Raw genomic sequence first — 15,097 nt, forward strand, 5'->3', positions numbered from 1 at the left:
AGGAACCTCCATCACATCAGAGTTGGGCGACACTGACTGAGGAACCTTCATCACATCAGAGGTGGGTGACACTGACTGAGGAACCTCCATCACATCAGAGTTGGGCGACACTGACTGAGGAACCTTCATCACATCAGAGGTGGGTGACACTGACTGAGGAACCTTCATCACATCAGAGGTGGGCGACACTGACTGAGGAACCTTCATCACATCAGAGGTGGGCGACACTGACTGAGGAACCTTCATCACATCAGAGGTGGGTGACACTGACTGAGGAACCTTCATCACATCAGAGGTGGGCGACACTGACTGAGGAACCTTCATCACATCAGAGGTGGGTGACACTGACTGAGGAACCTTCATCACATCAGAGGTGGGTGACACTGACTGAGGAACCTCCATCACATCAGAGGTGGGCGACACTGACTGAGGAACCTTCATCACATCAGAGGTGGGTGACACTGACTGAGGAACCTTCATCACATCAGAGGTGGGCGACACTGACTGAGGAACCTTCATCACATCAGAGGTGGGCGACACTGACTGAGGAACCTTCATCACATCAGAGGTGGGTGACACTGACTGAGGAACCTTCATCACATCAGAGGTGGGCGACACTGACTGGACCATATCCCATATTTATTGTAAGCCCAGTATCGGCCCCATATATCGGTTGGCACCGGTCGCTGCATGCTAATGTCTTGTCTGACTGTGACCGGCTGGGTTTAGAATTTCCCTGATGCAGTGAGGAGAGGAGAACAGAGGAGAGGAGGAGATGAGAGCAGAGGAGAGAGGATAGAAGAGAGGAGGAGATAAGAGCAGAGGAGAGGAAGAAAGAGGAGAGGAGAGGAGAGGAGAGGAGACGATGAGATGAGAACAGAGGAGAGGAGGAGAGGAGAGAGCAGAGGAGAGAGGAGGAGATGAGAGCAGAGGAGAGGAGAGAGCAGAGAAGAGAGGATGAGAGGAGAGGAGGAGATGAGAGCAGAGGAGAGAGACGAGGAGAGAGGAGGAGAGGAGAGGAGGAGAGGAGAGAGCAGAGGAGAGAGGATAGAAGAGAGGAGGAGATAAGAGCAGAAGAGAGAGAAGAGGAGAGAGGAGGAGGAGAGAGCAGAGGAGAGAGGAGGAGATGAGAGCAGAGGAGAGGAGAGAGCAGAGAAGAGAGGAGGAGAGGAGAGGAGGAGATGAGAGCAGAGGAGAGAGAAGAGGAGAGAGGAGGAGAGGAGAGGAGAGGAGAGAGGATAGAAGAGAGGAGGAGATAAGAGCAGAGGAGAGAGAAGAGAAGAGAGGAGGAGAGGAGAGGAGGAGAGGAGAGAGCAGAGGAGAGAGGATGAGAGGAGAGGAGGAGACGAGAGCAGAGGAGAGAGGAGAGCAGAGGAGGATAGAGCAGAGGAGAGAGTAGTAGAGGAGGAGAGGAGAGATGAGGATAGAGGAGGAGAGAGAGGAGAGCAGAGCAGAGCAGAGCAGAGGAGAGCTGTACAGTTTTCGTTCCTTAGTGACCTTCCAGAGACAGACCCCGAGCATCAACACAGGCCCGGGCTCACGTTACTGACAGCCCGGCCCCTTGGGCTCAACGGGATAACATGGGATTATCCTCTGTGATTAATCCATCCTGTTCTTTACACAGCAGCACGCTGGGTCCACAACAGGTACTGAGAGGGTTAGGGCACATTCACACCATACGCTCAACCTACGCTCAACCTACGCTGAACCCACAAGTTTCATTTCGGCATCCTTGTCAACAGGCAGCAGCACGCGTGCCTCAAGGCACGCTCAAGCGATCGTTCGGGATTCAGTCCTATTTTCCAAGTGTGAAGCGTGAAGCTGCCAGGCACGAAGTCAATGGAAGTTGTGGGCGGGGTCAAGGGCGCGCGGAGCGAGGAAGGCTGAGGAAAAGAGAGTGATTCTTGTGTGACCGGTTAAGCGTGAGCTCAACTTCAGCGTGAGCTCTGCTTATGTTATAAAGCACCAGGTGTGAACAAAGGGTTTCAGATGACCCTCTGTGATGAATCCACTCCTGTTCTTTACACAAGAGCACGCTGGGTCCACACCAGGCACTGAGAGGGTTAGAGATGTGATGTGAAGTGCAGACAGAAGCTCACTGGGACTCTGGAATGCTTTTCTGATTGGCTGCTTCTGTGTGAAGATGGCAACACTCTCCTCCTGTGTGTTCCGACCTCCAATCAAGCGCCGGGGTCGATATTGGCTCTTTGTTAAAGACCCCCTAAGTCGTGTTTTAAGATGTATCTATGTATGGAAAATACAATATTTTGAATAATAATTTGTCTGATATGGTTTTTCCCCCCACACACACACACAAAAGTAATAATTATCTCATTGAAATCCTTAAAATGCACATTTTAAGGATTTCAAAAAGATGTCTCCTACTTCACTGTAAAGTCCATAGTGTATGTGCCCTGGAGACATCTCCCGTGTGGATTGGTTCAGTCAGTGTGAATCTATTTATTTCCCACCCACCGCATCCAAACCCACTCCTTCCCCACAGCGGTCCTGTTGTGTCCTGGCACTCGCCTGTCTTTTCGTTTTCAAAGGACTCATTTATTTCCATTTTTATCATTTCATCCAATGATAACATCAATGAATACATTACCTTTTGAAAACCAGACGAAGAGGGAGGGGAGGGGCAAAAGCCATGAATTTGCACACTCTTTCTCTCTCTCTCTCTTTCTCTCTCTCTCTCTCTCTCTCTCTTGCTCTCTCGCTCTCTCGCTCTCTCTCCATATCAGATGCCTTGCTTGGTGGATTGGGGCATATGGAAATGGAGCCACAGCAGATGGGAGGGAGTCCCAGAGGCGGTCCAGACGACTAATGCATAATGAACAATAGAGAGGAAAGTGTTCTGTCGTATAAACAGAGGCGTGATGGTAAAGATAGGGCCGCCCTTTTGCCAAACATGAATCAATAGTGAATCATGTCCCGGTGACAGAATCACTGTCACATGAGGCGACGGCATCAATTTGCCTCCGCTCAGATGTCTGTTAGCTTGAAAACAAACAAACAAACAAACAAACAAACAAACAAAAACTATTTATGAGACATGCCTTGCTGGGTTCGGATCGGGATCCGTCATTGCAGCGGATGGATGTGTCTCTTCAGTGCGATTCCTTTGAAAAGTAGAGAAGTGCACTCAGTCAGTAGCATCTCTCCACCAGGCACCGCTACACCTACTGTAACCATGGCCAATCTGAACCACATCTGTGAAGGGAACCGCTACGGGAAACACCAGCTTCTGGAGTCAGACGGATCACACATGCACACACACACACACACACACACACACACACACACACACACACACACACACACACACACACACACACACACACACACACACACACACACACACACACACACACACACACACACACACACACACACACACACACACACACACACACACACACACACACACACACACACGACCGAACACATGATCTCCTGGCAGAGATAATAATAGAGATGTATTATTCCTCTGAGACGAGGATATAGAAAAGTGTGGGGGATTTTATCTGTAGGAGGGGCAGCTCACCAATAATAATAATGATAATAATAATAATAATAATAATAATAATAATTATTATTATTATTATTATTATTATTACTACAGTATTATTATTTATCATGGACCCCTTGCGTGGAAACCCATGCACAATATATCTTACAAGCACATAAGCACCTCATGGCTGGTAGCACTAGCACCACATTGCAATATAATGTATGAATTTCTTTCTGTGTCTGAGTTTGTTCAATTTTGTTTTAAAAGAAACTGAAAAATAAAATATTGGGGCGGGGAAATAAAAGTGAGTGGTTAGTGGTTTTGTCGGGTTTAATAGCGGAAAATTTAAAAATATCAATGTGAACGTCAAGTTTTGGTGTCAGTCCTTAAGAATCTCTCTAGACTCACTATTTGCAACAATAGTACGAGGAGAAATCTGTCCTAAACATGGAGGAGAGACCAATATGATCCCCACAGTAGTCTCAATAGACCAGAATGCAATGTGGCCACAAGAAAATGTCATGTTTTGAATAAAGTCCCTTTTTTCTAAACTGGAAATACTCATGCTCTTGCTCTTACTATCACTATCACCATCGCTCTCACACCGCCCACGCAGCAAACCCACAGCTGAATGCAACAAGTTCACGGTTCTCTTGGGGGAAGGGTTGTCGAAAGGCATTCTGGGAAACGTAGGAAATCAGAAATTGAATGAAGTTGACTAGGCAGGTTGAGGGAAAGTTGACATATCAAAGAAGTAGCCGAAATGAGAACACTTTGTCACAAATTAACTCCAGGAATGCATTGAATGAGATGTAACAGTGTGAGAGGATGCATGGATTTGTCCTTTAACATTGTTATCTCTCTCTCTCTCTCTCTCTCTCTCTCTGGTGTGGTCCCGTGACCTAGATTTCAAATTCTGTGATGCGAGATATGGAGTGTGTGTGAGGGAGCTCAGTTATGCTTAACCATACCCAACCCTCCCCCCAAAACACACACACACACACACACACACACACACACACACACACACACACACACACACACACACACACACACACACACACACACACACACACACACACACACACACACTCTCTCTTTATAGCGATTTGGAATTTGACCAAGTTCTTCACCGGTTTTCAGCATTTGCAAAACCATTTTTTTCCTTCGCCTCCCACTCATTACTTGTATTGTGTGAGGGATGAAGGATGTATTGCATAACAGTTTGAATGTAGTTTGGATTATTATAGGTTTTTGAAGGCCAAAATCTTTATTTTTTGGATTGAAAATGCTTGATTATGAGTTGATATATTTTGTGCAGATACCTCTGGAACCTGTAGAAAACAGGCCTGAGCTTGCATTGAGCTGTATTGTAGGTGGAGAGAGTCACGGCCTAATAGCGACAGGAACAAGTCAGACTGAAAACACAACATTCTGCTCTGCTGTTGTGGACAAATTGCTCTCCGCCTCTTTTATGGTGGATTTCTCCCTGTGTGATTGTTTTGCTGACATCAAAACCTGACTTTTACCATTTTGAATAGATCACTCTTTTGATGTTTTTCCTTCTATCAAACTCCATTGCAGCTGCTGGAAATGTCGCAATGACGCAATATGACAACAACATGGGCCTAGTAGTGGAAAGTGGAAAGTATTGCCAGTAACTTCTTCTTTTCTCTGTGTGTGTGTGTGTGTGGGGGGGGGGGGATCTTTTCCTTTAACAAAGACAAAGAAAAGCTTTGATCGGGGGGGGGGGTGCTCCATCATATTCATATATCATATCAGAGGGACACTGCATCCAAATCCAATTAGGGATGTAACGGTATGAAATATCAGTTTGGTTCAGTATCTACCTACCAATTCATCCCCCGGCTTTTAATGAAATGTATGGCCCATTGAAAAAATATTTTGCTTTGAAGATAAATATTGCTTTATTCAACTGAAATGTGTGTGCAATGTGCATGCCTGTGTATGTGTATTTCACTGAAACTCTCATGCATTATTAGTATTGGGACATTTACATAAGTCTAATAATTAGCTATGGATAGCAAGTCACTCACTAGCTGTGCAGTTTGTAGCTTCACACGTGGTGGGCACATGGGGCTGTGTGAATTGTGTTGGACTTTTATTCTGAAGGATTGTGTGAATACACGTAGAATGTACGCTCCCCACACATATCACATCATCTGTGCTATATGACGTCACCATAGCCACTATGGTGACCTGGCCACCAGGCTGAGCCAAAATGTATGACATAATCTGTGATTTCACTATGGTGACCTGGCCACCAGGCTGAGCCAAAATGTATGACATAATCTGTGATTTCACTATGGTGACCTGGCCACCAGGCTGAGCCAAAATGTATGACATAGTCTGTGATGTATGACCTCATCACTGTCTGTGACATCATCAGCAATTTATGGCATCATTTGTGATATATGACATCACTATAGTGGTGAACTGGCCACCGGGCCGAGCGTCTAGAACTGACTTGTCCTCCCTCTTCTTTCTTTCTTTCTCTTTCTTTCTTTCTTTTTCTTTCTTTCTTTTGTGGTACAGGCATACATATATCCGGAAATCCAACATTGGACTGCTGTATTAGCAAACCGCTACCTCCATCCGTCTAACCTTGTGGATATTTAATATCAGTGAAGCAAATATGAAAGATCAATTGAGTGAAGCAGTGTGATCTCTTTTAAATGGCTCTGCTGTCATGACTTCGTTTGTATTCACAAACAACAGGGGGAAATCATGCAAAGTGGACGTTTGATATGAGGTTGCCAGGCAACAGTATAAGGTAGCAGCTTTTCAGACTGTCTCAATACAAAGTGTCAGAGTTGCGTGTGTGTGTGTGTGTGTGTGTGTGTGTGTGTGTGTGTGTGAGAGAGAGTGTGTCTGTGTGCAAGTGCCATTAAATTAATTCAACTGCAGCCGTACAGAGACTTGATGAATTTCTATTAGATAATGTTACACAGAGAACATTGCAAATGAATCAGCATATCAGCTCATGTAACTGCATGCATGACTAACGCAGCATTACCTTCAATTATGGGTCTACATGAAACAGCTCGCACTACAGAGGGGGTAATTGGTTTTAGTGCTCCAGAAGGAAGTGCTCTGCCAATAGACGGTGAACCGCTAATGGCTCCGTCATCAGATGTATAGTGTTTTATTACACAGCCCTGTTGAATACTCGATTTTGATTGGTCAATCACGCCATTCAGAGGTCTGTTATTTTCTAGGCTTGGGGAGTAGCGGATTACATGTATGGTAACTGTAATCCCTTACAGTTTGAGAAAAAATATCAAGATTACAGTTACATTGAGTAAGAATTTGGATTACTAGCAGGATTACAATTTTCCAATACATCTATCTATCTATCTATCTATCTATCTATCTATCTCTCTATCTCTCTATCTCTCTATCTCTCTATCTATATAAATTTGGCAACGTGGACTCTGTCTGTCTGTCTGTCTGTTTGTTTGTTTCAAGAATTTTGGCCGCCACAGGTATGCTGTTTTACGTGCAATCGGGTTGCAACTTTCAGGAAGTGTAAAGAGCACCCGTGCGGGTGACCTGATGGAGCCAGATTTTTTAATTAGGGCAGATTAATTGCCCTAAGGCTGATTGCCCTAAGGAGACAGGAGTGGCAGAGAGCATGGGGAGAACAGCGAAGAAGGAGGGGGATGAGAAAAAGGAGGAGGAGAATGTGGGTGACATGGAGGATGCGGGAGGCCTTGGTAGCAAGGATGGGAAAAGGAAATGGAAGGATGTGAGTGATTCTGTTGATTCAGGGGGTAGAGAGTTAGAAATGTGTAATGTAAAGAAGGAGGAAGCCAAGTGCCTACACTGTGAGGGGAATCATGATGCGGGGTCTGCCCAGTGTCCACGAAGAAAGAAGGAAAGGGAAGTGAACAAGATCAGAGAAGAAGGGAAGTTATATGCTGAGGCTGTTCAGAAGTGGGGAAAGAAACAAAGAAAGGATGGAAGTGCATAAGGCTCCGGAGAAGGAAGTGGGACCTAGTCGGAGTGATGTGATCTGCATGGACTGCGTATGCAAGCTGCAGGGCGGGCTCAGCGAGCTGCAGGGCGGGCTCGCTAGCTCGGGCGAGCTAGGAATTGAGTGTGCATAACACGCGAGATGGACATCACCAAACAGATTGGTGAAAGGTCTGAAAGAGCTGTACTGTATGGTACATTTTGTGTAGTTTTGTACAGTACAGTATTGCCCCCAATGTGTGCAACGTTAGTCTGAACGGGCTTGAAATCTGCCCAATTGTTTCTTATTGTTTTTATTTAACCATGTCAGGGCCATTTCCTGTCACCCTGTAGGAAAAATAGTTCCTAAAAACATGTTTCCAACAAAAAATCATGCTCTCATCCTGGACCAAAGACCTTGGAATTGTAAAAAAAAAAGAAAAAAATGGCGGTTGGTGAAAACTGCATGGCTGTCAATTTCTATGTCTGCATTTCCCATTGGTTTGAATGTTAATTTTGCTAATAAAAACAATAAATCATGAATAGAGCTGAATAGTCACGTGATGTCTCTTGTCCCACAAGTGCATTTCCCATTCATTTTCTCCATATACATTTTGAAAAATCCTTATGAGTTTTGAGGCTGAAACCAAGCCAACCTGTTACTTACTGAATCGTGACCATAAAACATTTCACGCAAAAATAAAAAAATAAACAGGAGATTTTTTTTTAAATTCGATTTTCCCCGGTTGTTATTTTTTACCGTACTGTATCTAACTTAATGGAATACAGTTACAAGTTTTAGTAGTCAGTCCGGGGGGTGTAAAAACAAAAAACAATACTTTTTAAGATCTGAGTGAAATGTTCTATTGTCTCTCCAGATTCTGAATATAACTGAATCGCTTGGTTTGACCAAGTAAAGGATTTTGGACAAATTAACGGGGAATGAAATTCTTTAGGTCCCATGGTGCACCCAGAAGAGATCGTGACACAACAGGTGTCAGTCAATTAAGCAGGTTATAGCACATAGGTCATTCACTAGTGGCCAGTGTTTCAGTGTTTTTTGTGTAGTCAATAAATATTTGGAGCTGTATTCCAGTGTGTGGATATCCACTCCCTGTACTTTAAAATTGTATTTCAATAGAGAACAGTTATGAGTTCCATCAACAACATTATTATCAGTGACATTTTCTGGTTACTTTCAGTTATTTTGCCACATCTGAGATAGAAAGATATAGGTAACAAAAAGAGAAAAATTACAAAGTCCACAACATTTATTTCAGGTTTGCATACAAACACAAGTTTTCTTCTGTGCCACATTATATAGACTGAGAAGGGCTGCCGCTATTTAAATTGCCTCCTGAGTCTTTCACTTTCGCTTCAAGTATTCCTAGACCAGGGGTTTTCAAAGTGAAACTGTGGGCCTCTCCCCAGACAAAGCTCGGAAAAAGGAGCCCCCCTCGCTCAAATCCTGGATGCCCATGGGACCATGATTATGTTTGATCCCATAGACACTCAACAATTGAGCCAAGATAGCCGGATATTGCTGTTTGACATACTGCACCAAATACATCAAAAGTGTGTCTCAGAGTCAAGTCATTTATTAGTTTCTGACTCTGGGAAAGTGGGGAAAACTGTCAAATTCCCCAAAGCTACTGTATCTCGTTAACCAAATCACACACATTTAGGCTATTCTATGATCCCCTTTTTAATAACTAATTTTCACTTCCATTCAGTGAAACTGCTTGGAGCCCCCCTGGGGAGGCCCACCTCCCACTTTGAAACCCCTGTCCTATAAGAAACACCTGCATTCACAAGTATCTATAATCACACAGTAGATTATTTATTACCGTACTCTATGTAACCTAATGGAATACAGTTACAAGTTTTAGTATTTTGAATACATAGTGCAGCAGCATAGTGAGTAGTTCTCATAGTAAAAGAAGGTACAGGACAATAACAGATAAAAATCAGTAGAAATTTATTTTCTTATTTATCAAAAATATCTGCAACACATTTGCATAGATGGACACAAAATAGCTTAAATGATTGTTTCATGTGATTGTAACAATGAGCAGAGTGCATAACTGGGTTCAAATATAGAGGGTGTTATATTCTCTGAGTGGACATGTGGGAGGCCTCGCCCTGTTCCTATAGCAACACAAGTAAAATATGAATCTAAATCTAAATGAATGCAATTGTTGGTTTCTATTCATGAAATAAATTAATACACATCCTTCAGGGTTTGTCTCAATTGAAAAGAGGAGTTAACATTAGCATTATGCTAAATACCCCCCATCTATACTCCATAAATAAGGATAACAATAAATATTTCAAATATATTACTTCTTGGGTTGTTAAATAGTTTCCCCATTATATTTGATCAGAAACCAATTATGTCACACAAAAGGGGGGAAATCCTTTAATTGATAATGGCCAATAACAACCGAAAATAACTTAAACGCTATGATGCTTCTCTATCGCAAAGAAAATGTCTGCAAATGGAAAGTATATAATAAATACAAAATAAAATGTCTTCTGAAATGAGTCCTCAGCTTCTCAAAATAACTTCTTCACAGATTGGTAAAGCATAAGGAACCGGCTTCATTGTGTTCTGCTCTGCCAGCGCCGGCAGACGGAAGTCTATTAGGCCGTGATCCAGGGCCAAAAAACTGGGGCCACCGGTACCATTTTGGGGGATTACTATAACTTTCATAATGATTTTTGGCAAGGTATAAACCCCTAGAGTTAGAAAATATGGGATAGCATTGCAGCTGTGGCCTCCAAATGTGTGTTATCACTCGATTTATGACACCATGCAAAACACACTTTTTGAACCTATTAGTCAAGGGACTTAGGGACATATGAGGCTAAATTCATGCAAATCAAGTCTAAAAGAACCAATTTGGCCCAGATGTAGCCCAGGGCCGAACCGGTGACCCCCGAGGTTACCATGGCAGCCAAATACAGTGTCCATCGGCAGAATTTTTTGTTTGACTATAACTTTTGAATCGACACGGTGGGCATAGTTTTCATTGATAAAATAGCCTAGTTTGTGGTCACATTGGCAACAGAGTGGCTGGCATATTTCATACAGGACAAACTATAATGTTGGAAAAAATATGAAGATTTTAATCACATCATACAGGCCAAAAGCACCACAGTTGCAGCTGCAAAATGCAGCAAGGACAAAATCACAGATTTGTGTGGATGTGCAAGTTAATAGCCTTTTATAATACTGCCCCATACGAGTAGCCTAGACAGGAATTATATCTGTGTGTATGCTATCCCATTAAATTGCTCAGATGTATTCTTCTGGCGTGTATGACAATATCAGCCTCAGCTCCGTTGCGGCTTGGTGTGCTTAGAGACGTTTATGGTAACCTTTTTACGCTGGTGATTTTGTGATATTTCTCCACGCACCGTTCAATAAATATAAAAACAAGTTCCAACATGCTAAGTAGGCTTAATTTCATTAGAATTACCTACAATAAGTGCAAGCCTTCAGTGCTTGATGAATTCAATACAACCTTGGAGCCTGAACAGATCGACTCAGATGTCCATGTCCGAAGACTTGAGCGTATGGTCGTCATGTACAGCAAGAGCTGTGGCTCCAGCAGAGTAGATGAAGCCGGACAACAGCTTTTCTCAAACTCTACCAAGTCTCTCGAGAACCTGCCTCCAACCCAAGCTGCATGGTTTCAGCATGTCAAAAGGACTCCATGAAGACTTGGGAACCTTACTGGACGCATCTTGCAGATGCCAGTAAAGCCTGTTCCATCCTCCTCGTGTAGTGGGCGCTTCAAATGCTGTAAAGCTGGAGTCTGTTGCACCCCGATATGTGTACCTGTATGGGTACCTGTCAAACAATGAGGCTCAAGACAACACTATTTGATTCTTCTGGTTGTGTGATAAGGATATAGACGGTTTTCATAGAATTGTGTTGCTAGGGAACCGTTTGGAACCTAGCTCATGTTCTGTCAGTTATAGACTGATAGACTCCGGGTTCCCAGATTGCTCGTCAACTGAACAGCTTTTATCCAAAAGAAGTCGCCCTGCTAAATCAAAAACACTGAGCACGTGTTACTTAACCACCCCCCCACTGGACGTAAGTACTAAAACTTGTACATATAGGCACCTAGCACTTGTAATATTTTGTTCTGTTTTTTTTTTGTTTCTGTTATTTTGTTCACATTCTAAACACTTTTGGTCAGTATTGATAGTTTTTCAAATTTATGCTGAGGATATTAGCTGTATCAATGGGAATTGGTTCTACTGTAAGATACACATAGGTTGTTTGTTTTCACCAGTTTGATCTCAACTCTTTCTTACAACTCTACATTCAATCTGGGTGAAAAGGTATGTAACATTTTTGGGATAGCGTCTATATTGGTAGCCTAATATGCAAATTAGAGTGCTCTAGATAGATTAAATCGTAAATCTGAGTATTACAATGTGTTTTCAATGCACAAAAAGCACAACATTGGCACCAACTTTGCCAAAAGATTCAAAGGTTATGGTAAAACAAATTTTCGGGTAGCCATCATCTTGGAAATATGCAAATTAGGGGTCCCCCCCCCACACACACACACACAATCGTAAAGATAAGCATAGGTTGAGACGATGTCTCGTCATAGACGCTGGGTTAGCTGGCTCAGCCTGGCTGGGGGCATGGTCAGGGTGGGGTAAATCCCCCGTTCTATCCATTCAGCAAATTTAGAATTTAGCTGCTAGCCCAGCCCAGGCAGACACGATCGGGGATTTAACCACCGCTGTAAACGCACATCTGAACAGACGTCTTGTGTTTTGCTCTAGAATCCCGAATCCGACTGTCTCTATAGCAACGTGTTTCTGATGGCCAAAAAACCTTAAATAGACACCAAGTTTGCATTTCTAGTCCACCGTCTTTCTCGGGCGGTGGCCATATTGGATCTGGCTGCCATGGTGACCCCACTGTTTGCCGGCTTGGCTGCTCTTGCTAAATCCTTAGAGCATGCCCTTGGCTACATCTGGGCCAAATTTGGTGCTTTTAGACTTGATTTGCTCCCTAAGTCCTTCGACTCCCCTAAGTCCTTCGACTAAAAGGTTTGAAAAGTGTGTTTTGCATGGGGTTATAAATCGAGTGATAACACGCATTTGGAGGCCACCAATGCAATGCTAATATGCTATCACATATTTTCTAACTCTAGGGGTGTATACCTTGTCAAAAATAACTATGAAAGTGAATCCCCCAAGATGGTGCCGACCAACCCTATGTGGGTCGTTCATCTCGCCTCCGGAACTCAATCCTTCAGCTCCTCCACACATGACTCTGCCATCACTTAGTTCAGTGCTAAAAAAAGTCCACAAAATTCAGAATTTCCAAAGGAGCCCGAAGTAGTCTCCGCCGGGAAACGCCTAATCCAAAATGTCCGGGTCGCGCGCCACAGTGGGGCGGAGTGGGCGGTCAGTGGGCGGTCAGTGGGTGACCGGTGGGTGAAATGTGTGTGGTTAGCGCAGGCCGGTCAGTTGGCGTACTGTCTGTAGAAGGCAACTTTGACGCGCTCTATCTGGTGGCACAGTTTAATGGCCGGACCGAGCTTTAGGTCCATGCACTCCTGCACCGTGGGCAGGGTCAGCAGCAGCAGGGCCTGCCCGTCGATGTCCTGCAGATCGAGGAGGGGAGACATGAAACGTTTGGTGAGAGAGAGAGAGAGAGAAAGAAAGAAAGAAAGAGAGACCAGGGTTTGACCGGTGGATTTTTGAACACTGATATCAATGTTTTTTGGACTGAAACAGCCGATAACTGATCTGCATTACCTTTCAATTGTGAACTAACGCAAACCTTTAAGCCCATGGCGCACAGACGCAGTGGTGAAGCCAACTTTATTATTGTCTTCTTCAATACAGCGTGGCGTTCATTTTGTCAAGTATGGTTCCATTTAGAGTAAAATAGACCATAAAGCAGGCTATGTTTTGGGCCGTGATTGACAGGTCGCCTGCCCAGTGATTGCGCAGCTCACTGATCACGGACAAATAGCAGGTGGAGCTGCAGCTCTGGCAAAAAACTAAAACAAAACAAAACAAAACAAGATGGCGAGAGTCAAAATGTCAAACTCGAGGATGTCGTCTACATCCAATGGGTGAAGTCACAGATGCTGCGTCCATATATACTGTCTATGGTGTGTATGTGTGCGTGTGCATGTGTGTGTGTTTGTGTACAGTACGTACCTGCTCCTGGAAGATGTTGGCCAGGGAGGCACAGTCAGTAGAGTTGATGAACTGGACGACTTCGTCTACGCTCCACTCCAGAGGGTTCCTCTCCAGAAAAAGCTGGCCCTCCTCCTCTACCCCCTCCACCTGACACACATAGATTTTGATTTACAAAGTCATTCTTGGAAAAATTCCTGTTTACTTATCGTCTCTTTTAAACTTGAAATATTAGAGGGGGGGAATGGGGATTCTCCCTTCTCAGGACATTCTACGATTTGCTGTTCCAAAACTTTGAACTGAACTAAGAAAGAAAGATGCAGGTGTTCTGCATCTACTGCATGGAACAATATACAGTTAACACGTTCACTGCCAATGACGTGTTAACACATTCACTGCCAGCCATTTTTCAATACTGTAGTTAGCTTCTGCCAAGGTTTTTTTTTGAGGATTCTGGCTCATCTTTCAAGAGCCGAGGATTCGTTTCTGTTAGGATTTTGTGAACACACAATATCTCAAAAGAACTAATAGAATGTGTGCTTTCTCTGTCTAAAAGAGTTAGTTTGTAGAGTTAGTAGTTATGTAAGCATTAGCAGTTGAATACAGCATGGTTTCAGCGTCTGAAAATTTATTCTGAGATAAACGGCTTTTTGTGAAATTCGATAGAACAGTCACTTTAACCATTCATTTTTGGCATCAGTAAGACGTCAGACATCTAAACAATAGTTTTGAACAGTCATTTCCTCCATAACAGCAGGAAACACCCCTCTCCTTCAAACTCCTCCCTCCGTGTGTGTTCTTCTTGGCTGCAGCGGGCGTGTCACAAGCTCGTTTCTGTTGCTGCTGTAACCTCGCGTCACCAGGCTCACTGCTTTGCTGCTACTGTGCCTGTCTGCTGGCGGCCGCTGTGCAAGTGGATGGGCTCGCTCGTTTCTTGGAGTTTCGGTTGAGAGCTTTGATGAAGCTTTTGCGATTCTGGTCATATTTATGCTGCGTGTTTCAAAGTGTGTTCCACCCGTAATCTATTATGCAAAATTTGCAATCCCGCACCGCCAGCAATCAGCGCGAAAACGAAAGCGTTTTCGCCAATCCATTTTCATGAGAATGGCTTCCTCACACTGCTTTTTGCTTGCCTTCCTCTAGTCAGGAGAGCACTGTCGCCACTTAGTGGGTCGGTGGAATGGGTTGTACACGTTCGGTGGCTCCAATATTTATATAAGAGATGTATCTCTTATATAAATATTGGAGCCACCGAACGTGTACAACCCATTCCACCGACCCACTAAGTGGCGACAGTGCTCTCCCAGACTAGAAAAGCAGAGCCAAAACTGCAGGGGAACGCGCGATGAAACCATTCTCATACTGTAGAATGGATTGCCGAAAACGCTTTCGCTGTCGCGCTGATTCCTGGCGGTGAGGGAT

The 15,097-nt window shown here is 43.9% G+C and overlaps 1 protein-coding gene across 1 annotated transcript in view; it reads right to left on the bottom strand.

Annotated features, from left to right (window-relative positions):
* Positions 1 to 8,805: 8,805 nt before the first annotated feature.
* The window catches only part of sfmbt2 (Scm like with four mbt domains 2), a 91,838-nt gene continuing 85,546 nt past the window's right edge, over positions 8,806 to 15,097 (bottom strand). The window contains exons 20-21 of the mRNA XM_083652245.1: positions 13,697 to 13,825; positions 8,806 to 13,131 (exon numbers count right to left, since the gene is read on the bottom strand). Coding sequence (XP_083508371.1) covers positions 12,991 to 13,131; positions 13,697 to 13,825 — 270 coding nt within the window. The 3' untranslated portion in view covers positions 8,806 to 12,990. The remainder of the gene's footprint in view (positions 13,132 to 13,696; positions 13,826 to 15,097) is intronic.

The sequence above is a fragment of the Poromitra crassiceps genome (genome assembly GCF_964638095.1).
Source record: "Poromitra crassiceps genome assembly, chromosome: 2".
Classification (NCBI taxonomy): domain Eukaryota; kingdom Metazoa; phylum Chordata; class Actinopteri; order Beryciformes; family Melamphaidae; genus Poromitra; species Poromitra crassiceps.